We start from the raw sequence: 23,312 nt of genomic DNA, 5'->3' as shown, positions 1-23,312 counted from the left end.
TCAAGAACGTGAAGAGAGAGCCTACAGAATGGGAGAAAAATGTTTGCCACCTGCACCTCAGATAGAGCATTAATCTCCAGGATATATAAAGAACTCAAAAAACTTAACACCAAAAAAAAAAAAAAAATCAAACAACCCAATCAATAAATGGGCAAAAGATCTGAATAGACACTTCACAGAAGAAGAAATACGGTCAATAAATATATGAAAAAATGTTCATTATAGCAATTAAAACTACACTGTAATTTCATCTCTATAGTCAGAATGGCAGTTATCAAGAATACAAGTAACAATAAATGTTGGTGAGGATGTGGGGAAAAGGTACACTCATACATTGCTGGTGAGACTTCAAATTGGTGCAACCACTCTGGAAAGCAGTATGGAGATTACTTAGAAAACTTGAAATGGAACCACCATTTGATCCAGCTATCCCCACTCCTCAACATTTATCTGTAGAACTTAAAATCAGCATACTATAGTGATATGGCCACATCAATGTTTATAGCAGTTAAATTCACAATAGATAATATGGAACCAACCTGGTTACCCTTCCCATGAATGGAAAAGAAAATGTGGTACATATTACATATACACAGTGAAATATTACTCAGCCATAAAGAAGAATGAAATTATGGCATTTTCCAGTAAATGGATAAGCCAGTTCCCCAAAACTAAAGGCCAAATGTTCTCCCTGATATGCAGATGCTAACACATATTAAGGGGTGAGGAGGGAAGAATAGAAGTTCATTGGGTTAGACAAAGGTGAATGAAGGGACAGGAGGGGGGAAGAGAACAGAAAAGACAGAATGAATCAGACATAAAACTTTGCAGTGTTCATATGAATACAGTATAACTCCATGTCATGTACAGTCACAGGAATGGGAAGTTATATTTCATGTATGTATATGTCAAAATTCATCTACATATAACTAAAAAGAAATAAAAAAATACAAAAAGCATAAGTTAAAATTATATATAATCTGGGCTGGGGATGTGGCTCAAGCGGTAGCGTGCTCACCTAGCATGCATGCGGCCCGGGTTCGATCCTCAGCACCACATACAAAGATGTTGTGTCCGCCGAAAACTAAAAAATAAATATTAAAATTCTCTCTCTCTCTCTCTCTCAAAAAAAAAAATTATATATAATCACAAACTGTGGTCTCAGTTCCTTTCTAAAATCTAGGATTATATTTAATGATTGCTGGTAGCCATGCTTATTAATTTGAAAGTAATGTATATGAATCTGGATAAAAATTACCATGTGAAATTATTTTCCTAAATTTACATAATTTAGAAGTATCAGTATATTTTCCTATTTAGTGTATGTTAATAAATAATTGTATTAGGCTGTGTGCAAGCTGGAGTTTTTCTAATATTTTTTAAAAATCAGGTATCCTTATACTGATGGCAGTCTTAAACTATTGTTGATTTTCTTTTCTAGAATTTGGCATATAATTAAGGTAAAATGACAACCTCCTGGAGTGATCGCTTACAGAATGCAGCAGATATGCCTGCTAACATGGATAAGCATGCTCTGAAAAAGTATCGGCGAGAAGCCTATCATCGGTAAGTATTTTTTTGGTTAATTCTCAAACAACTTCATGAAGTGGGCACTCATTATCCTCGTTTTACAGATGATAGAATTAATGTACAAGCAAGTAATTTACCCCAAATCATAGAGCTAGTTTTTGGTTCATATACAAAGTCCAGACTTTGAACTGCTTCGAACTGCCATACTGCTACTTACATCTACTAACGAAATCCTTAAAGAAGTAGCTGCTAGAAAATTGCACTTAATTTTTTTTTTTTTTTTTAAATTCTGAGAATTGGATACAGGGCCTTGTATATGCTAAGTAAGTATTGTACCTCTGTACTGTATCTGTAGCCCTTCTTAAAATTTTGATACAGGATTTCTCTAAGTTGCTCAGCTGGCCTTAAAGTTACAATTTTCCTGCCTCAGCCTTCTAAGTAGTATGGGCAGTCATACCTGGCTTTTTTTTTTTTCTTTTTTTCTTTTTTTGAGATGGGTTCTTGGTATGTTGCCCAGCTGCCCTTGAACTCCTGGGCTCAAATGATCCTCCTGTCTTAGCCTACCTAGTCTGGGACTATAGTGTGTGGGCCTTCACATCCAGCTGAAAGTGAAATTCTTTTTTTGGCACTGGGGAGTGAACTCAGGTGAATCTCCAGGCTCCCCTGCCCCATTTTTTTAAAACATGAACACAATATCTTTCTTTTGTTATTTATTTTCATGTGGTGCTAAGGATCAAACCCAGTGCCTCACAAGCACTCTGCCACTGAGCCACAACCCCAGCCCCGCCCCAGCCCTTTTTTGTATTTTATTTAGAGACAGAGTCTCACTGAGTTACTTAGGGCCTCACTAAGTTGCTAAGGCTAGCTTTGAACTTGTGATGTGTCTGCTTTAGTCTCCCAAGCTGCTGAGATTACAGGTGTGTACCACCATGCCCAGCAAGAAAATATTTATTTGGTATTGTTTTATATATTTAATTTTGGTACTGGTGATTTAACACAGGAGCACTTTACCACTGAGCCATATCCCCAACCTTTTTTTTGAGGCAGGGTCTCATTAAGTTGCTTAGGCCCTAGCTGAGTTATTAAGGCTTGTCTTGAAATTGTGATGCTCCTCTCTCAGCCTCCCAAGCTACTGGGATTACAGGCATGTACCACTATGCCCGGTGTGGTATTGTTTTTAAAATTATTTATTAATAGTTGGTTTTACAGCAGGCTGGTGATACTTACCTCATTATACTTACCTCATGGTATCATGGTATGTAATTGTGTAGCATTTCTTGGTCTTAGGCTACTGTTACTCCTCAAACTCTGAAAAAGTATAAAAATTTCTGGTTTCCATCAAGACTCTAGATCAGTGAGTGGGTATTGATTCTTTTCTGTGTGTGACATGTTGGTGTATGACATGGGAATTAAAGTGAAAAACAGCATTTATGTGTGTCTGTGTAAATAAAAGACATACACATCGTTATATAGAGGCATTCTATATTTTTTATTCAATTATTTTCTTAGTTTTATGCTACAAAGTATACATTTGATTAGGATGTGACTTTTTTTTACAAAAAATATTTTTCTTTAGTTGTAGATGGACACAATGACATTATTTTTTTATTTTTATGTGGTGCTGAAGATCAGACACAGTGCCTCACACATACTAGGTGAGTGCTCTGCTACTGAGCTACAACCCCAGCCCAAGGTTGTAACATTTTTATCAATGAAAACAAAGGCTAGAATTATGCAATGAAGAGGGATCACCTAGTAAACATTCTAATTAGACTGGATGCTTTTCTGACTCATTTAGAATGGTATTTCCTGAAGGTTTTAGATGGCCTCTCCACCTACATTTTTTACATAGTAGGGTGCAATATGAAACAGTAGAAATAATAGAAAAAGCATCTTCAATTGAAGTTTTTATAAAATAAAAAATTAGGTTCCAATCTATTTTTAATTTTTAAACTATTCATTCATTCATTCATTTTTGTGGTACTAGGGATAAAACTCCAGGGTGTTTTACCTCTGAGCTACTTCCCCAGCCCTCTTTAGTTTTTGAGACAAGGTTTCCCCAAGTTGCCCAGGCTGGCCTCAAACTTGCAAACCTCCTAGTTTGCTGGGATTATAGGTGTGCACCAGTGTGCCTTGCTTTATTTTTTAAATTGACAAAAATTACATGAATTAATGGTTTAAAAAATGATGTTTTAAAAAATGTATATTCTGTGAAATGGCTAAATAAAACTAACACATACTATCTCACATACTTACCAATTTTGTGTGTGTGTGTGTGTGTGTGTGTGTGTGGTGAGAACACTTAAAATCTACTCTTACCAATTTTCAGATATATAAGACTTATTATTGACTATAGTTACTGTGTTACAGTACTATAGTTCAGTAGATCTCAAACTTATTCCTCCTAAAAGTATTTGTTTTTTTAAAAATTTTAAATAGAAGTAATTTCGAAGAAATTTATTTTAGTTTTCTAGTTAAGTCCATTTATATTCTGTTTCTAAGATTTTTTTTAAAGACAGTTATTTGAATTGGTAATTTGCCACTGATTAAATTAGGCAGTCCATGATGAATCTGTACATTGTATGTGATAGTTCCAAATTTTCTTTTAGAAGCAGCTAAATATTCTTAGTTAAGTAAAATGAATATCTAACAGCTTTTTTTCTTGATTAATATTAGTCTTCTAAATTACAATATGGAAATATAATGGTCATGTGTCATTATTAAGAAATTAACCTTCAGAATGTATGACTGTTGTTCCTCCTTCATTTCCTTATTATGGTTGTTCAGTTTTCAAGACTTGAGTGTAATCATCAGGCCAAACCCTTCATTAGAATATGTTTTGCTATATAGTCAGAAGATAGTCTGAGCTGCTTAGTCACCTAAAGGAGGCAGGTTAGAAAATTATTTCTTTAATGGTTCTGTGTTTAACATCTAGAAGCTGGTAGTGGTCAATACAGATCAGAATTTGTATTTACCAAATCCAAGAATGGAAAAATTAGATTTTTCATCAGCTCTTCACATTGACTGTGCCCATGATGCTGAAATCAGGTATTTGATTTTTACTTTTTTAAAGTTCTGATTCTAATACAGCTAGCTTTCTCTAAGGCAGTGAATTGATTTTTTTTTTCCTTAATGAACATAGCTAATGAATTCAGCAGTGGTTTTTATTCTGTTGAACTGAAATTTGATAAATAATTAGGCTTATGAATTTCTTGCTAACCAATCTTTTGCCTTATTTTAAAATATATTACAATTACTTTAAACTTTTTAAGACATTTGTATATTTGTGTGAAATTTGTATGTTTATCTGAATTGATTGAAATTTAGGCCTCTAAACTCATAGCAATCTTTATTTAAGCCTGTTGAACTATAGTTTCTTCTCAAATTTATTATATGTATTTAAGGAATAAAAATTTGTATGCATAAAATAATTTTGTAATACCTATATACAGATTGATATACTAGTAGATTTAAAAATGTTTATAAAGACTGTTTTTTTAAAACCTCAAATTAATAGCATGTATCAGGTTACATGCAGACAGAAATGCCAGGTCATGAGATAATTTTTGATTTCTTTCTCTCATAAATACTGAAGGATATCATATGAATGTTGTTCAGTTTTTCTTTTTTTTTTTTTTCTATTTTTTTAAAAATATTTATTTATTTATTTTTAGTTCTCGGCGGACACAACATCTTTGTTGGTATGTGGTGCTGAGTATCGAACCCGGGCTGCACACATGCCAGGCGAGCGCGCTACCGCTTGAGCCACATCCCCAGCCCAAGTTTTTCTAAAAAAAATTGAGACATATTTTGGGGGGTACAGTGATAATTAGATACATACATGCGATATGCAATGCAATAGGGATAATTAGCATTTGTGTCTTCTTCAACAATTAATTCTTTGTGTTGGGAGCCTTAGCACTCTCTCCTATAGTCTTTTGTGAAATATGTAATAAACTTGTAAACTATAGTCACCCTACTTTGCTGTAGAATGCTAGAACTTATTCCTTTTATGTAAGTCTATTTTGGTACCTGTCATCCATCCTCTATACACCCTCCACCTACCCTTCCTAGCTTCTAGTGACCACTATTCTTCTCTTTCCTTCTATGAGGTCAACATTTTTAGCTTGCACTTGTGAGTGAGAGGGTGCAGTATTTATCTTTTTGTGCCTGATCAGCCATTTAGCTTTTTAATTGTCATCAATAAGGTTGACTTAGCTGTCATTTTAGTATGATATCAAATATTCAAATGAGTAAATTGTTAAAATTTCGGTAGCCATTTTATAAGTTGAAAAATCACATGGAAAAACTAGATCCTCAGGAATGCTAGGGAGTCATGTTCTTTCTTTGTTTCTTTATTTTTTTAGTTTTAGGTTGACACAATATCTTTATTTTATATTAATGTGGTGCTGAGGATCGAACCCAGTGCCTCACACATACTAGATAAGCACAAGCACTTTACCACTGAGCCACAACCCCTGCCCCTCATGTTTTTAAAATAATCCACAAATGGAGGATGACCTATTAGAATAAGAGTGAGGTAGAACAGCAAAATATTGTTAAATGTTTTTTGTCACTATATCATTCTACTGCCTTGATTATTGTTTCCACATTCCTAAGGAATGGCAGGTGAAGACTCAGAAACTAATAAGTTTTTTTTAGTGATTTCTTCCAAAATATTTTATGAATGGAATACTTACTTTTTTTTTTTTTTTTTTTAAACAAAGAAATTTTTTTTTAAATATTTATTTTTTAGTATTTGGCGGACACAACATCTTTGTCTGTATGTGGTGCTGAGGATCGAACCCGGGCCGCACGCATGCCAGGCGAGCGCGCTACCGCTTGAGCCACATCCCCAGCCCCAATACTTACTTTTGAGCAGTAAAAAGAAGTGAAATATTTTTTTCCATAGTTTTATTGAGGTAAAATTGAAGTACAATAAAATGCACATATTTGCAGTATGCAATTTGATCAGTTTTGACTTGTATGTAACCAATACAATCAATATAAACAGCATTTCCATTACTTTTTTAAAAACTTTGAAATTATGCAGACTGTTTCCTGCATGATTTATTACATTGGAAATCAATCACCTTAAGATATATAGAACCTTACCCCCCCATGTCAACTATTTCAAAATTAAATGGTGCACTTATAAATATCTCAGAGGTCAAGGAAGAAAGCAGAAGAAAACTAAATAGAAAGTGCTTTGAACTAAGTGATAATAAAAACTTAAAATATCAGGATCTCTGGGATGAAATAGTACTCAGATAAACATTTATAACTTAAATTACTTGTATCAGAAATAAGCTAGAATAATAAATTATTTTCAAATTATGTAGTAGTAAGGAAAAAATAAAGAATAGGAGAAGAAATATATGAAATACAAAAGAAATAATAGAGCTAAAGTTTGATAAAAATCAAGTAAGAAAGCAAGAACACAAAAATTAATGTCAATGGAAAGGGAGCTATCAAAATAATCCTACAGATGCTAAAAAATGTATTAAGGTAATATTACAGTTGTATGCCAACATATGTGGTATAACACAGTCCATACAAGAGAAGGATCTGTGTGCTGTTGAGAAGAAAGTGTATTCAGTCATTCATGGATGACATATTCTATATAAGTCTGTTAAATCTAAATTGTCAATTGTATTTTTTACTTCTATAGTTTCTTTATTTAGTTTTTGTTTGGAAGATCTATCCAGTGGTGATAGAGGCATGTTAAAGTTACCCAGTATTATGGTGTTGTGGTCTATTTGATTCTTGAGATTGAGAAGGGTTTGTTTGAAGTGTTTGGGGCATAAATACTTATGATTGTCAAGCCTTGTTGTATAATCCCTTAAGCAGTATGAAATGGCTTCCTTTGTCCCTTCTGATTAACTTTGGCCTAAAGTCCACTTTATCTGATGAGGATAGAAACCCCTGCTTGTTTACACAATCCATGTGAGTAATACATTTGTGTGTGTGTATATGTGTGTGTGTGTGTGTGTGGTGCTGGGGATTGAACCCAGGGCCCTTATGTATGTGAGACGAGCACTCTACCAACTGAGCTAAATCCCTAGCCCCATGTGATGTTTTTTCTCATCTTTTCACCTTCAGTCTGTGGATGTCTTTGCCTATGAGGTGAGTTTCTTGGAGATAGCATAATGTTGGGTCTTGTTTTTTAATTCAGTCAGCCAGCTGTGTCTTTTTGTTATGGGGATTGAACCCAGACACACTCAGCCACTGACCCACACCCCCTGCCCTTTTTTATATTTTATTTAGTGACAGCGTCTCACTGAGTTACTTAGGGCCTCACTAAGTTACTGAGACTGGCTTTGAACTTGGGATCCTCCTGCCTCAGCCTCCTGAGCTGCTGGCGAGATTTGGATTTTTAAAAAAGAGTTATACCAGTGAGAGTAATGGCTAACAATCCAGTTGCTTTTCCTTTTCCCCCACTCCTAAGTTATAGTAATTCTTTAAGTGCTTGTGTATGACAGACAACAATCCTATCATATGTTATCTCTTTTCCATAGATGGAAAATCAGAGTTTACAGATAAGTAATTTATCTCCAGTTCCGGAAAGTGGAGGAATTGGAATTTAAACATTTTTTCTGGCTCTGTTTCTCTTTCCATTATGTCATATGCTCTTCTGAATAAAGCTGAAAATAATTTTACTTTGAATGTACAGCATGTAATAGTGTTTTAATTATTTGGTGACTAACTTAAACATCTTAATAATTAACAGAAAACTTTATGGTAAGATATTTAGGTAATATTTAAAGAGATAAAGGGTTTCTTAAAATTTAAGTAGTATTTCCTTAAGGTGTATATGTTTTGTTTTTAATTTGAATCACCACTAGGATTTATTTGCCATCTGAGTGTTCTTAGACTTTAGCCTGCTTGTTTACATTTCTTCTCCTGTTGTGTAATCCCTATGCATTATATTGGTTAGGAGGAAGGAATGTTGCAGATGTTTTTTTTCAAGCTTCAGCTTGCTCTGAGATTTGAAATAAATACTTTAGAGCATTCTTGATATTTCCCTCATATGCCAAAGATATGTAGCTATCTTTTCACATGAGCTGAGAATTTCAGGCAATTGAGTTTTCCCTAAGAGCAGTTAATAAAATTAGAAAAAAAGACCTCAGTGTGGAAATACTTAGTTTCATCCTGTAATGTGATCAGCACATAAATACTTCCTTTTCTTGTAGTTCACATTGTTCATTTTCTAAGGGAGGAAATAACTAATAATTAAAACATTAAATTATTTTAACACACACACCCCCACCCCCCCGGAATAAACTGAAAATGATTGTGACTGACTAGGGCTGTTTGATTCTGTGACACATTGTTTGTGTACTGTTGGAGGGCCTCATTAGGGGGTAAATTTGCTTTTTCTGGGTTTGCCAGTAACAATTACTATTTTTCATGGGAACTTGCCATTTGGATTGTCTCTTTCCTTGACTGGACAGTCTTAAACAGTTCAGACCATTAGTTATTTTTCCTGGTCTTCATTTTTTTTTTTTTTTTTCTATTAGTAGGATTTCAAGTATTTAAAGCTAAGAATATTGGTCACAGAGATATTGCCTTGTTAGGGTTCGGCATTGTGCCCGAATTTGTTGGGCCTCTCAGGGCCCGAGTTCTCTGTGCTCTAACAAATAAGCTACAGTTCTCAAGAGATCAGTTGAGCTTGTTTGTTGATCCTGTATTCTTATTCCGAGGAAGTAGATCTTTAAGAATGTCTAAGGAAGGGTAAGTGAGTTTATTTTTCTTTCTCATTTTCTCAGTGAAGAGCTGTCATGTCATCTGAGTGAACTGGAAAATTAATAAGCAATGCTGTCAATCTGGGAATGGGGTGGAGGCAGAGATTGAAAGAAATTCAACCCAAAAGCTTATAAGTGGCTCATGTGTAATCTGTTGTAAAACTATTGCTGTTTTTAGAGACAGCATTGAGGATGGGTAATCTTAATAGGAATTTAGTAAGATAAAAGTACCCCTTTTATCCTATTATAAGCTCATTTTGCTTTTTTTTTTTTTAAATGTGTTTTTAAAGCATGGAAGCAGACAGTGGTGGTTTACCTAAGAATTGAGTGAAGTTGAAAAAATTCAAAGGCATCTTAAAACAAATTGTTCCTTTAGGAAATGTGAAAGATTGAGTGAAAATCAGCCTATGATTTTGTTTCTGAGAAGTGTAGGCAAAAAATAATTCAAAGTAGAATTCCCTGTTTCTTTTTACTTGATAATACAAAATAGTTCTGTAAGGTATTTATATAATTTTATCTTGTGAGTCTGAATTTTTATGATTTTCCTTTTTTGACCATTATAATAAATTAATGAATTCATACTGTAGATTATTTCATGTCTAGGATTAAAGCACAACTAGACCTAGTTAATTTTAGAGAGACATTCTCTTTGGTTAAGTAGGACAGAAATATCTCAAAAGAATTTTTAAAATTACAGTAAAATTTTAATTTTTATTTTGTCAGAGCTTTTCTTTCTCTGGTTCTTTTGTTGTGTAAGAAATTCTGAAATGGTTCCAGAGCTTATGATTTATTTTAATCAAATAATATATTGATTATGGGCAAATAAAACTGGCCCACTTTTACTGCTTATTATCGAATAGGAGAACAATCAAGGTATTCATAATTTTGTATTATTATTAGACATCTCAACAATTTTATGGTTTCTCAAATTATGAAAGGACTGTATAATTTTGGTTTTTATGTTTTTAAGAACTGGTTATGAATCTATAGTTGCTAAATAGTTTTTATGATAGGAATTGTCACAGATGCTGCATAAGAATTGTCACAGATGCTGCATATTTGTCAGTCTTGTATATATGGTTGTTTGTAAAGCTAATTTATAGATTTAAGATGAACTATAGTTCTCGATGAAGTTAAAATTCCTGGGAAGTAATTAGTGCTAATTTTACACTATAGTAAATAAAGTATGTCAAAATTGTGTTGTTAGATCTGTAGAAATCAAAAGATACTAAAAAGGCTGAGATATTCTTTTATCTGTAGGGTCCCATTGGCAATTCCTTTATTATCTGAATAATCATCAAATACATTTGAAGTACATGGATTATATAAATGAAATCAATTAACTTTAATTCTTTAGAATAGGGGCTGGGGATATATAGCTCAGTTGGTAGTGTGTGCTTGCCTTGTATGCACAAGGCCCTGGGTTTGATCCCCAGCACCACATACAAAAAAAAAAGAAGAAGAAAAGTGAATGAATAAATTTTGTGCTATGGGATGAAAAGAATTTTTACATTTACTGTTTTTAAATGTGTGACATTTTGTAGTCTTATTGTTTCATATCTATGAGATTCCTTCAAAGTAATAGGAAGAGATTGTTACTAGAGTTAAGTCACCAAGGACTATACAGGCATGTCTTGCATAATGATGTTTTGGTCATTGACAGACTACATATCTGATAGTGGTCCCACAAGATGATAGTGATGTTGTAGTCATCATAAGACCCAATGCTTTACTCAGTTGTTTTTTTTTTTGTGAAGCTGGAATAGATTAACCAACTTTGATGCCCATAAAATATAGCATATATAATTATGTGCAGTACGTAATACTTGGTAATGATAATAGCAATTATAATACTGGTTTATATGAATGTGATGGTGCATGCCTGTAATTCCGGCTACTAGGGAGGCTAATGTAGGATGACTGCATGTTTGAGGGCCAGCCTTGTGAATTTATTAAGACCTTGTATCAAAAATAAAAAAGGACTGGGGATGTAGCTCATGGTAGAGTGCTTGCTTAGTATGTATAAGGCCCTTGAGAATTCCCAGTATTGAAAGGAGAAAAAAAAAGTGACATGATTGGTGATTGACCTGTATCATCTAGATTTGTGTAAGTATATTCTATGATGTTCACATGATGGTGAGATCATCTAATGTTTTTCAGACTGTGTCCCATTGTCAAGAGGTGCAGAACTTTACTTGAGCCTTATGTAAACCCAGTATTAGTGAAAAGATAGACATAAAGATCATGGAACCAAATATGGAGATATACATATACACACGCATATGCTTTTTTCAGCAGTGAAGCTAAGGCAGTTTAGTAGTAAGGTATTGGTGTTTTAAACAATCCTTACATAAAAATAACACAAATGGATCATAGACCTAAATGTCATCTTTGTCACCTTGAATTTGGTTAAGATTTTTTAGATAAATTATCTAAAAGACAAAATTGATAAGTTGGCTTTCATAAACGAATAAAAATGTCACTTTGAAAAGACACTAAAAAGGAAAGTAAAAGGCAAATAACAGTCCTGGAGAAAATATTCTTAATATTTTGAGAGGAAAAAAATATATAAAATATAATTTGGGGTGGCTACTGGGGATTGAACCTAGGGGTACTTAACCATTGAGCCACATCCCCAGCCCTTTTTATTTTAATTTTGAGACAGGGTCTCATTAAGTTGGTTAGGCTTGCTAAGTTGCTGATCTTGAACTTGAGATCCTCCTGCCTCAGCCTCCCCAGTCACCGGAATTACAGGTGTGCACCACCATACCCAGCATGTGCGTTCTCTCTCTCTCTTTCTCTCTCTCTCTCTCTCTTTCTCTCTCTCTATCTCTCTATATTTTTTTGATAAAGGTCTTTTATCCAAAATATATGAAGAACTCTTATTATAACATAATAATAAGACAACCAGTTTAAAATGGCAAAAATATTTGAATAGCTATTTTCTTTTTTTGGGTGACAGGGATGCTTGACCACTGAGCCACATCCTCAGGCCTTTTTATTTTTTATTTTGAGACAGTTTCACTAAGTTGCTTAGGGCCTTAATAAGTTACTGAGACTAGCTTTGAACTTGAAATTCTCCTGCCTCAGCATGGCTTCTAGCTTGAATAGATATTTCACAAAAGAAGGTTTGGTAAATACATTAGCACTGAAAAAGTACTCTTATCATTAGTCATCAGGGAAACAGATAAAAACTACAATGAGATACCACCACCACATGCATTAGAATAATTAAAATTAAAAACACTGACTGCAGTGGGTGGGGAAACTCTTGCCTAGCTTGTATGAAGACTTGGGTTCCATCTCCAGCATTGCAAAAAGAAAAAGAAAAATAATAAAAATAGATGGATGTGGTGGCACGTGCCTATAACCCAGTGACTTGGGAGGCTGAGGCAGGAGTATCATAAATTTGAGGCCAGCGTCAACAACTTATCAAGACCCTTTGCAGCTTAGTTAGATCCTGTCTCAAAATAAGAAAATAAAAGGGACTGGGATGTATGTAGCTCAGTGGTAAAAGCACCTTGGGTTCAATCCCTAGTATCCCCCAAAATTAATAAAAATTAAATTAACCCATTCTGATAGTGTGAAGCATCAGGGATTCCCATGCATTGGTATGGAGAATGCAAAGACTTTGGGCAGTGGTGTTTTTTTTTTTGCATTTAAAAAAAAATATATATTTTTTTAGTTGTAGATGGGAACAATATCTGTATTTTTTTTTTTTTTTTTANATTAACTGGGTAGATAAACAAATTATGGTATGTATATATATATATATATATATATATATATATATATATATATGTGTGTGTGTGTGTGTGTGTGTGTGTATACAGAAATGTATCTGCACATACATGTAGACACTACCTACGTACATAAACATAGTGGAATACTCAGAATTATGATACATGCAGCAATATGGATGAATCTCACAAGTACTAATGCTAAGTAAAAAAAAGACAAACATACAAGTACATAATGTTTGAGTCCATTTACATGAATACTATAGTGACAGGAGGCAGAAATCAAGTCAGGCATGATGGTGCACACCTATAATCAGCATTTTGGGAGATTGAGGCAGAAAGACCACAAGTTCAAGGCCAACCTGGATAAATTAACAAGAACCCATCTCAAAATAAAAATTTTTACCAGAGGGCCAGGGAATGTAGCTTAGTGGTAGCACTCCTGAACATCTCCTGTACTAGAGGTGTGTGATGGGGAAGCAGAGATTAATAGTTCCTTAGGACCGGGGATTGGAGGCCTTATCACATAAAGACATGAAAGAATTTTTAGGATCAAAGGAAATATTCTACATCTTGATTGTGGTAGTTGTTACATGAATGTACACTTTTGTCAAAACTCACCAAACTTTACTGGTCAAATCAGTGAATTTTATTTATTTGACTCATTAATTTTTATCTTTATTTTTTTCTGCAGTAGGGTCTCACTGTGTTGCCTAGTCTGACTTCACACTCCTGGGCTCAAGCAAATCTCCTATCTCAGCCTCCTGAGTAGTTGGTATTGCAGGTGTTTGCCACCTTGTCCAGCTACTTTTATTTATTTTAATGGGCAGATTATGACTCAATAAAGTTAATAAGGGAATAAGACTTCAGGAGTTCTTCAATTTACTGACTTAAAATTTTATAAATAAAAAGTTTGATTATTCATCATGCAAGTGAATATCTTTGGGAAAATATGGGCACTCCTAGGGTGTGTAATGTGATATGCAATGTTCAATCAATGTCATAATTCAACTAATCTAGAGTTTTTAGAAAATTTTTTGTGTGCATTGTGGGGACCAAAGCCAGGGCCATGTATATGCTAGGCAAGTGCTCTACTACAGGGATATATCTCTAGCCCTAGAATGTTTTTATTAATAGAGCTGATGTTCTTTTGGTAAAAGGCCAAAATGAATTTTATTATTATTTTTATTTTAAATTCTAGGTTTTGACATTTCTCCCATTGTAGGCATGCAGTGTACTTGTTAATTTGGGTGTATGCATACATGGATAATTATATTTCCTTTAATTTCTGTCACACAAAATTCAATCTTATGCTACAGTTATTAAATTATCCTCTATATACTAGTCTTTCACAAATTGAAGGAAAAAAAGTGAGAAATAGTGGAAAATGGGGAAAAGTGATTGGAAAAATCTATATTTAGTTAGACTGAGGTTTTAGAATAGTAAACATATTTTCAGATGTTCTGATATCATCTCTAGTTTTTCCCTTAATGTGTGTATTGGTTCTTGTTTGTTAGTCTTCTGTTTAATTTTTTTCATTTCATTTTATTTTGTTTAGTACCAGGGTTTGAACCCAGTGGGGCTCTATCACTGAACTATATCCCAGCCTTTTAAAAAAATTTTTGAGTCAGGGTCTCACTAAGTTGCCTAGGATGGCCTTGAATTTGCAATCCTCCTGCCTCAGTCTCCCAAGTAGCTGAACTGAATAGCATGTACCATTGTACCTGGCTAGTCTCTTATTCACTATCATCCTGTTTCCATTACAACAGTTTCTTCATTTGGAATAAAGAAATTTTAATTTTAATTGAACCCAGAGGTGCTTTACTATTTTTTTAATTTACCAACCCTTTTTTTTTTTTTTTGAGAATTTTTAATATTTATTTTTTAGTTCTCGGCGGACACAACATCTTTGTTTGTATGTGGAGCTGAGGATCGAACCCGGGCCGCACGCATGGCAGGCGAGCGCACTACTGCTTGAGCCACATCCCCAGCCCTACCAACCCTTTTTATTTTGAGACCAGGTCTCATTAAGTTGCTGAGACTGGCCTTGAATTTTAATTCTCCTGTGTTGCTGGTATTATAAGTGTATACCACCAAATCCAGCTCTTCTTTCTTTCTTTTCTTTTCTAAGTATACCAGAGTTTTATTTAAAGTAAGTGAATTAAAGTAAGTGAATTGGGAATTATAAATCTATTGACTATATTGAGACATAACTTTTAACAATATCACTGTTGTTCTTATATTCCCAGACATGAATAAATATACTTTTCCCTAATTAATACAAAGGAATGTAAAATATTTTTAAAGTTCTAAAATGAGCCCTCTTATAAACCATCATAAAGTTCTTTCTTTTTTGATTCTTTCATAGTAGAGATTGCATGAGCTGTCTATCACTAAGCTACATCCCTAATCCTTTACTCCCTCCCTTCCTTTTTCCTCCCTCCCTTCTTCTCTTTCTTTTCTTCCTTCCCTTTCCTTTCTTTCTTTCCTTTTTCCTTTTTCTCTTTCTCTCCCTCTCTTCCTTCCTTTCTTTCTTTCCCGCCTGCCTGCCTGCCAGTCAGCCTGCCTTCCTGTTTTGCTAAATTCCCCAGACTGACCATGAAATTTTGATCTGCCTGCCTTGGCCTACTGAGTCCCTGATATTACAGGCACGTGCCAAAGGTACTCAGCATATTTTATCTTTTTGTTTTTTAATATTTATTTATTTTTTTGTAGTACACAATAACTTTATTTATTTATTTATTTATTTATTTATTTATTTATTTATTTTTATGTGGTGCTGAGGATCGAACCCAGGGCCTTGCACGTGTGAGGCGAGTGCTCTACCGCTGAGCCATAACCCCAGCCCATATTTTATCATTTTTAAAGCTACACATTGTTTCCATACTTAAACATCTCTCTGAAATTGGGTTGTGTCTAGCAATATACCATCTAGAATTCAAGTTGAGTTCTTCTTGACAGGATTTACTTTTGCTTCTTTCAGTCATCTGAAATAGTGTCAGTTTTCCTGGTAGTGTAAATTCAGACCACAATGTACAAGAGGTACCTATTCAAATTCCTGGAAGTTTTTCCTGCTACCTGGGATTCAGTGTCAGGGCTGAGATGTTTGCATTTCTTTGTGGACTTCTTCTGTGTTGCAGATGTATTTCAATTTTATCCGCTGTCTTTGATATAATAGCTTTATGTGGAATCTCCTACTAATGCTTGGTGACTTTTCTTGGTTACTTTGCCCCCTTATTTATATACAGCATGGGTGAGTTTTAGAGTTGTTGGCATCTTTCATCTAAATCATCTTAAATTTTGTTCTGTATATGCTTTCATACTGACTTTTCTCTGGAACTTTTAAATATGAGTAAAATGGGTATAATTAGTTCATGTTTTATCTTATAAATGATGATTGTTGCTTAGACTTTAAAAGCATAGGCTGCTGTTCTCCTGGCTCCCACTGTACAAAATCCCCTTTGAGGATGTTCTTCAAAGAAAAAGTTAAATTAGTAAGAAGTTACTGTCTAGAATTAATGAAAATAAAAACAAATGCAACTAAATTATTTGTTTTTATAATCTCTTCCAAATTCTCTAGTGTTTTTATACCTATGGTATTTAAGCTTTCAACTTTTTTTGGTGGGAGGCAGGTACTGGGGATTGAACTCCAGGACACTGGACCACTGAGCCACATCCCCAGCTCTATTTTATATTTTATTTAGAGACAGGGTCTCAATGAGTTGCTTAGAGCCTCACCTTTTCTAAGGCTGGCATTGAACTCAAGATCCTCCTTCCTCAGCCTCCCGAGCCACTCAGATTACAGGTATGCGCCACTGCACCTGACTTAAATTTTCAATTTTATTTATTTAAAAAATTTTTTTTAGTTGTAGAAGGACACAGTACCTTTATTTTTATTTATTTATTTTTATTTGGTGCTGGGGATCAAACCCAGTGCCTCACATATTCTAGGCAAGTGCTCTACTATTATGCCACAATCCCAGCTCCTAAACTTTGAATCTTTAAGAATCCATTTTATGAAGTTCTTACCTAGAACATTTTTTAGATTACCAAGCATATTTCTTATATACATTAATTTAATTTATTTATTTATATGTGGTGCTGAGGATCGAACAAGGCCTCACACATGCTAGACGAGTGCTCTACCGCTGAGCCACAACCCCAGCCCCCCAGGCATATTTTTTAAAGATTTTAAAAAAATTTATAGATGGATACATATCTTTGTTTTGTTTTATTTTTATGTGGTGCTGAGGATTGAACTCAGTGCCTCACATGTGTGAGGCAAGTGCTCTGAGCCACAACTCCAGCCCCCATTACCAAGCATATTTTTTACTGAAGGATGAAGACATAATGGCAGACCAAGGTCTATTAAGTTTTTTAAATAGCATTTTTATTGAGATAAAATTACATACCATTCCATTTATCCTTTTTAAGTGTGTAATTCAGTGGTTTTAGTATATTCAGAGTTGTGCATTCAGTACTACTAATTTTAAAACATTTTCATGATCAAGGAACCTTGTACCCATTAGCAGACACTTTCCATTCTCTCCTCCCCACTGCCTCTAGCAAACACTGCTATTGTTCAGTTTAAGAATTTTTAGTTCAGGGCTGGGGATATAGCTCAGTTGGTAGAGTACTTGCCATGCTTGCACTAGGCCCTGGGTTCAATCCTTAGCAACACACACACACACACACACACACACACACACCAAAAAAAAAAGTTTTTAGTTTAGTTACATATTGTGTTTGCTATTTGCAAGACCTTTCTATTAGGTGTTGGATAGGCTATAAATCAGTCTCAGAGCTTAAAATTTTGTAAGTTATAAGAGAACTACTTGCATATTTTATGTATGTGACAAAATATAATAAATGCCAAAATAAAGAATTTTGAATATTCAAACCTCTCATTTGGATCACAGCTTTACAGAATTTTAGTTGTTGATGAAATCTTTTTCATTAAGTAGGAAAGTAATCTGAGACCCAGAGGCATTTTTGTTCACATAGCTATGTGGCATAGCCAATAATAGTTTTTCGAAGAAATTACTATAGATACAATAATAAAGAGAGATGAATAATGAGAGAGATAACTGAGGTGGACACTTCAGGAATAGTGAACAGCATAAACAAAGCTCAGAACATATTTAGGAAGTAGTAAATAGTTTGCTTTATTAGAACAAAAGGTGTATGAAAGTGTAGCAGTATAAAATCAGGTTGATTTTGTCCAAGGGGCAAATGATTTGGAATTTCTTGAAGATCCAAGAATTTATACTTTCTTAATTGGATCTGTGTTAGCAATGACTAAAGATTATTAAGTATGAGAGTGGTGTCATTGGAGCTAAGCTTTAGGACAGTGTTTCTCAAGCTTATCTATGATAGAGGACCAGTTTTTAAAAATATTTTCCATTTTGTTTCAAATTGGTAACATTTATAAAATAGGGTTAGGGATGTGCTTCAGTTGTAGAGTGCTTGATTAGCATGCACAAGGCCCTGGATTTGATCCCCAGCATCATGCAAAAAAGAAAAATGGGGGGCTGGGGCTGTAGCTCAGTGGTAGAGCGTTTGCCTTGCACTTGTGAGGCACTAGGTTCGATCCCCAGCCCCATATAAAAATAAATAAAATAAAGGCATGCTGTCCATCGATAACTACAAAAACAAATTTAAAAAAAAAAGAATGAAAAAACATAAAATGTAAACTTATATTTTGTATTATTATATTTGTTACCAGACCCAAGTCTAGCTGCTTGCCACACATCAGGCCCTTTAAGTTAAGAGACAACTTCAAACAACTGTTTGAAAACCTGGCTCATCAAAACCTGGCTCAAAGTCATACTTGAGGGGGAAGCTGATTTAGCAGTAGTTTATATAGGTAGTTAATGGGTGTTCTCAGGCTGGTGGGTGCCTTCTCAATAGCAGGTGGGCCATATAGTGCACTTCTGAACCTTATCACCTAGTCATGAGATTCTTTTCTGTTTTGCAAATCTCAAGAACGAAGATCATTATTTCCTCACCCATACCCCTTCTTTCCTTCCTTTTTTTTTTTTTCAATCTTTTAGAGAATGAGTCTGAGTAAGTTGCCCAGGCTGGGTTGGAATTTGAGATCCTCCTGCTTTGGCTTTTTTTTTGCGGGGTAGGGGGTTGGTAGGAGGAGTGTATGGGGAATTGAACTCAGAAGCACTTTACTACTGATCCACATTCCTTTGGTGGTTTTTTTTTTTTTTTTTTTTTTTTTTTTTGAGATAGGATCTTGCTAAACTGCTTAGGGCCTCCCTAGGTTGCTGAGGGTGGCTTTGAACTTGTGATCCTGTTGCCTCAGCCCCCCAAGCTGCTGGGATTACAGGTGTGTGCCACCACGCCTGGCTCTGCTTCATTTTCTTGATTAGCTGGGATTATAGTGTATGCCAGTACATCCATTTCACTGGGCTTTTCCTGTCACTCATTTGTTTGCCTGCATACAGTTATTACACAATGGACGGGCTAGAGGGTATAGCTGCCTCATTTGATTGACAAATTCATGATAATGAAAGGAAACATACTTTACCTGATTATTATGAAGGCAAGGGTCAGGTGAGGTTACCTAGGAAATAGGGGATCTGGTCTTAATGCTTGGTTTCATGTTGTATAAATTTCTCTTACGCTAGGATATTTTCAGCTTTCCCTATGTCTTCACAGTGATTCTTCTGGGCTTTTTTGTTTTGATTTTGAGTTTTTGTTTATGGTGCTGGAGACTGAACACAGGGCCTTGCACATGCTAGGCAAATATTGAGCTATAAAAATTTCTAAATACTTTGCAATTTCTGTATATATCATGTCATGTATTAATGACTAATATTCATAGACCAGCATTAGTGTGTAGTCCGCATTCTGAATAGCACTACTTCAAAGCAGTTAACTTAGTGTTCATGTGAAGGCAGAGCAATTGGAACATGATTTCTGAAGAAATAATTATGAGCTCTAAAATTATCAATTTAAGTAGAATGGAAGATCTGGATTCCAGAGATATTTGGAAATTTAAATAAAGGCATATGAGATAATTGGATATGGTTTTAAGATTGAGTTGGAAAATGGGAACTATTCTGTATTTTTCCTTAAACTGTAGGTTGAGGAGAAAGGTACTAAATTAGGTTTTCAGCAAAAATCCATATTGTAGAGTTGTTCTGTTAAGTAAAAATACACACATATATTTATTGGTTCATAATTTTAGCTTGCCAACTCAAAATGCACTTTTATTACTTTTTTTTTAACTTTTCTTTTCTTGATTGTAGAAGAGTTTGAATGTATAATGACACAAATCCATAATGAAAACAGATGGTCAAGAAGATTTTACACTTGAACTCTTTTAGTCTCATTTGTTCTTGCAGTAACTGTTGTTGGGCACTTGGCCAGGAAATTGTGACTCCTAAGCAAGGGGAGGAGTTACAGATAAAGTTCACATTGCCAAAGAAATTCTATTCCAAATGGATTTGTGTGGAGCAACAGTGATATCCAGTGACAAGTTAAATTAGACACAGAGGTGTTTTCTCCAACACAGAAGATACATGCCATTAAGGGGCCTTGTTCAGACTAAACAGTCTTTGTGAAGTTAGGTTAAAATCACACACAAAAAAAATTATACTAGGTCTTAAGAAGAATTTTGTTATGTGACTTCAAGAACTACTGACTCAGATAGTTTCACAGTTTGCAAAACGGCAACCAGCGACAGATGAGGTAATTCTGCTTGAATTGTGAGTTAAATCTCAAAACCATTAAGAATTTGCTATTTACAGAATTTCATATATAGTAAATTGCATGTTTGTGTTTAGTGTGAGACTATTAGATCCCTTCTTTTTAAAGTACGTTGTGTTAATCATTTTATTTATGATGGTTAATATCTATATTTACATCTTCAAATTTTATGCTTTACTGCAGTGGGATATTGTAATAAATGTCATTATATTTTCCTTTGTATTAAAGTCTGTGTTCAGTTTTATAGTATTCCTGTCTCCTAGAGATGTTTCTCTTGTTATTGGTCAAATCTACAACTTGCAAATGACTTAGCTTGTAGGAATTTCTGGCTAGTAATTGTGTTTTATGGTTGGATGCTTAGTTTAGTCATGCTTTCTAGAGTGACAGTTTTGTTCTTTCAAGGTAAATTTGGAAAATTAATTTCACAAATATGTGCAGATTCCTAAACATAAGAGTGGAGTATGTTCCACTGATGAATAATTTAGAAGAGTGATTTGGTAAATGCATAGCAGAGGTACATAGTCAAGGTCCTGGTACCAATAGAAATTTTTGGATTCCCTAAGCAGATAAATCTTTTTGTTTTGAAGTATATAGTAGGGCAGTAAGCCTAGTCTTTTAGTTGATAAATATGCCTTTTCGTTGATTTAGCACCCAACATCTTTTTTAAAAAAATCTTAGTGAAGAGTAGTTATTATTTTAAGGCCAAGAGATTAGTTTCTTTTGAAGATTATATCCTAGGGACATACTATTTCAGGTTTAAGGCTGTCTCTATGCTGAAGTCAATTCTTTCAGCAGTTGGGTGTATGTTATCTTTATAAACCTTAACCATGTATAGGCAATAACTATATTTGACTTACAGAAGTTCACTATACTGCAGCTGTTCCTTCCTCCATGTTTAATAGCTTAAGTTAGACAAAAAAAAAAAAAAAGGAGAAGTTAAAATGGATGGGAAATTTTCCTTTTGTTTCATAAGCATAATAATAGAAACGGATAGGTTGTGGGGGAGGAGGAGTGATTGTTGCTTTTTTAATTTAAGTTCACAGAACTCCTTCTGTGAGTTAGGGTACTTGTTTTGAATGAAAAGGTAAAGGATATTTGGTGGAAGATCATAGAAAAACGTCTTATTTACTACTTTGAAGCACTTATAATGTCTTCCCTAGCTCTGGCTTCCTCCTAAAGGACAGCTTCTATGGTATATGTCACAAAATGGTACCTGCTTTGTAGCAGACATTCAATAAGTGTATAATTGAATACTTAACATGATTAGTTAAATCAAAGAGGAACGATGTAATTTTTGTGGGTACTTAACATAATTATTTTGGTAAAAACATATTTTCATATTCTTGAGATATGTCATTCCCAGAGTTTATATGGTTAATAAATGTTCACTGTGATCTTTGTATCTCTAAATATATGCTTATGTATATTTTTACATATGTATTTTTATGTTATATAAGTATATTTTATATTTGATAGATTTTTCATGGCAATATAGGTTTAATCTCTCAATAATAAATAAACTGGTAAGCCACTTTGCTGGTACTGTTAATAGTTTCTTTATGCCTTTAGTACTGATTGACATTAGCAGAATTTCTTTTTCTCTTATGATTTTAGCTGAGCCTGAAACCAGCTCTAGCATATTTCAGAATCAAAGTTATTTATTTTATTATATATTTTTACATCTCTTTCTCTTGGATTTTATCATGAGGAAGAAAAATCTTTCCAAATCCAATCCTGTTTGTATTCCCATCGAATATTTTAGGCATGTCAGCTGTTAGGGCTCTGATTAAGGATTTGATCCAGTTGGCCCCTTTGACTGAATTGTGTGTGAGTCTTTTGAAAAGCCTAAGTAAGCTTCAGTAGTAGTGTGTAGTTTCTAGAGTTAGAACCACTAGTTTATGTCTTTTACTCTTGTTATTTTTTTAAAAGGATTTGTGTAACTGGGAAAAGTTGATAATAAAGTTGATGTTCTTATCAGTAAAAGCAATGTGAAGTTTAATAAAGTGGTAGAGGAATCATGGTGATTATTTTTTAGTTGGGGAATGTTTTTTTAAAAAGGAGGTATCATTTATTCTCTAGTTCCTTTCATTTTTCTGCTATCAACTACTGTTTTTCTCCACCTCCTATCCATAACTAACCCAAGGTAAAATAAATATTGATTTTTCCAAAAGACCAGGTTTTCTTAGGGAAAGTATAAATATTTTGTGTAACTTCTTTTTCAGGAACTAACAGTTTTATAAAGTTAATCTATAGTGCACAGAAGTTATGTGTATGAGATAGCTAATCACTTTATATTTTTCAGAGAAAAAAGAGATGATTGTTCTGAGTTCAGGTGGTGATTTTAAGTACTCAAACTATATTAAGCAAATATTTAAAAATTTCTTCATTTAAAGTTTTAAAATTTAAAATAGTTAATATTTAGTTAGTAAAGAGGTTTTGTTTATTTGTTTTGGTGGTAGTGGAGATTGAACCCTAGCACATGCTAGGCAGGTGCTAAACCACTTAGTTATAGCTTCATCCCTTCTACCAAAAAAAAAAAAATATATATATATATATATATATATATTTTTTTTTT

General features: G+C 34.0%; 1 protein-coding gene across 5 annotated transcripts in view; it reads left to right on the top strand.

The window, feature by feature from the left end:
* Nt5c2 (5'-nucleotidase, cytosolic II) overlaps positions 1-23,312 on the top strand; it is an 82,597-nt gene that overhangs the window by 13,730 nt on the left and 45,555 nt on the right. For 2 of the 5 annotated variants that reach the window (XM_048807259.1, XM_048807263.1), the window contains one exon: positions 1,442-1,566. In XM_048807259.1, coding sequence (XP_048663216.1) covers positions 1,466-1,566 — 101 coding nt within the window. In that variant the 5' untranslated portion in view covers positions 1,442-1,465. Of the gene's footprint in view, positions 1-1,441; positions 1,567-4,465; positions 4,579-8,929; positions 9,265-20,364; positions 20,720-23,312 lie in introns of those variants that run through there. The other 3 variants (XM_048807260.1, XM_048807261.1, XM_015494739.2) reach the window with 3 other exon arrangements.

The sequence above is a fragment of the Marmota marmota genome, unplaced genomic scaffold, assembly GCF_001458135.2.
Source record: "Marmota marmota marmota unplaced genomic scaffold, marMar, whole genome shotgun sequence".
NCBI classification, from domain to species: Eukaryota; Metazoa; Chordata; class Mammalia; order Rodentia; family Sciuridae; genus Marmota; species Marmota marmota.
This window is presented reverse-complemented; position numbering and strand designations above follow the sequence as displayed.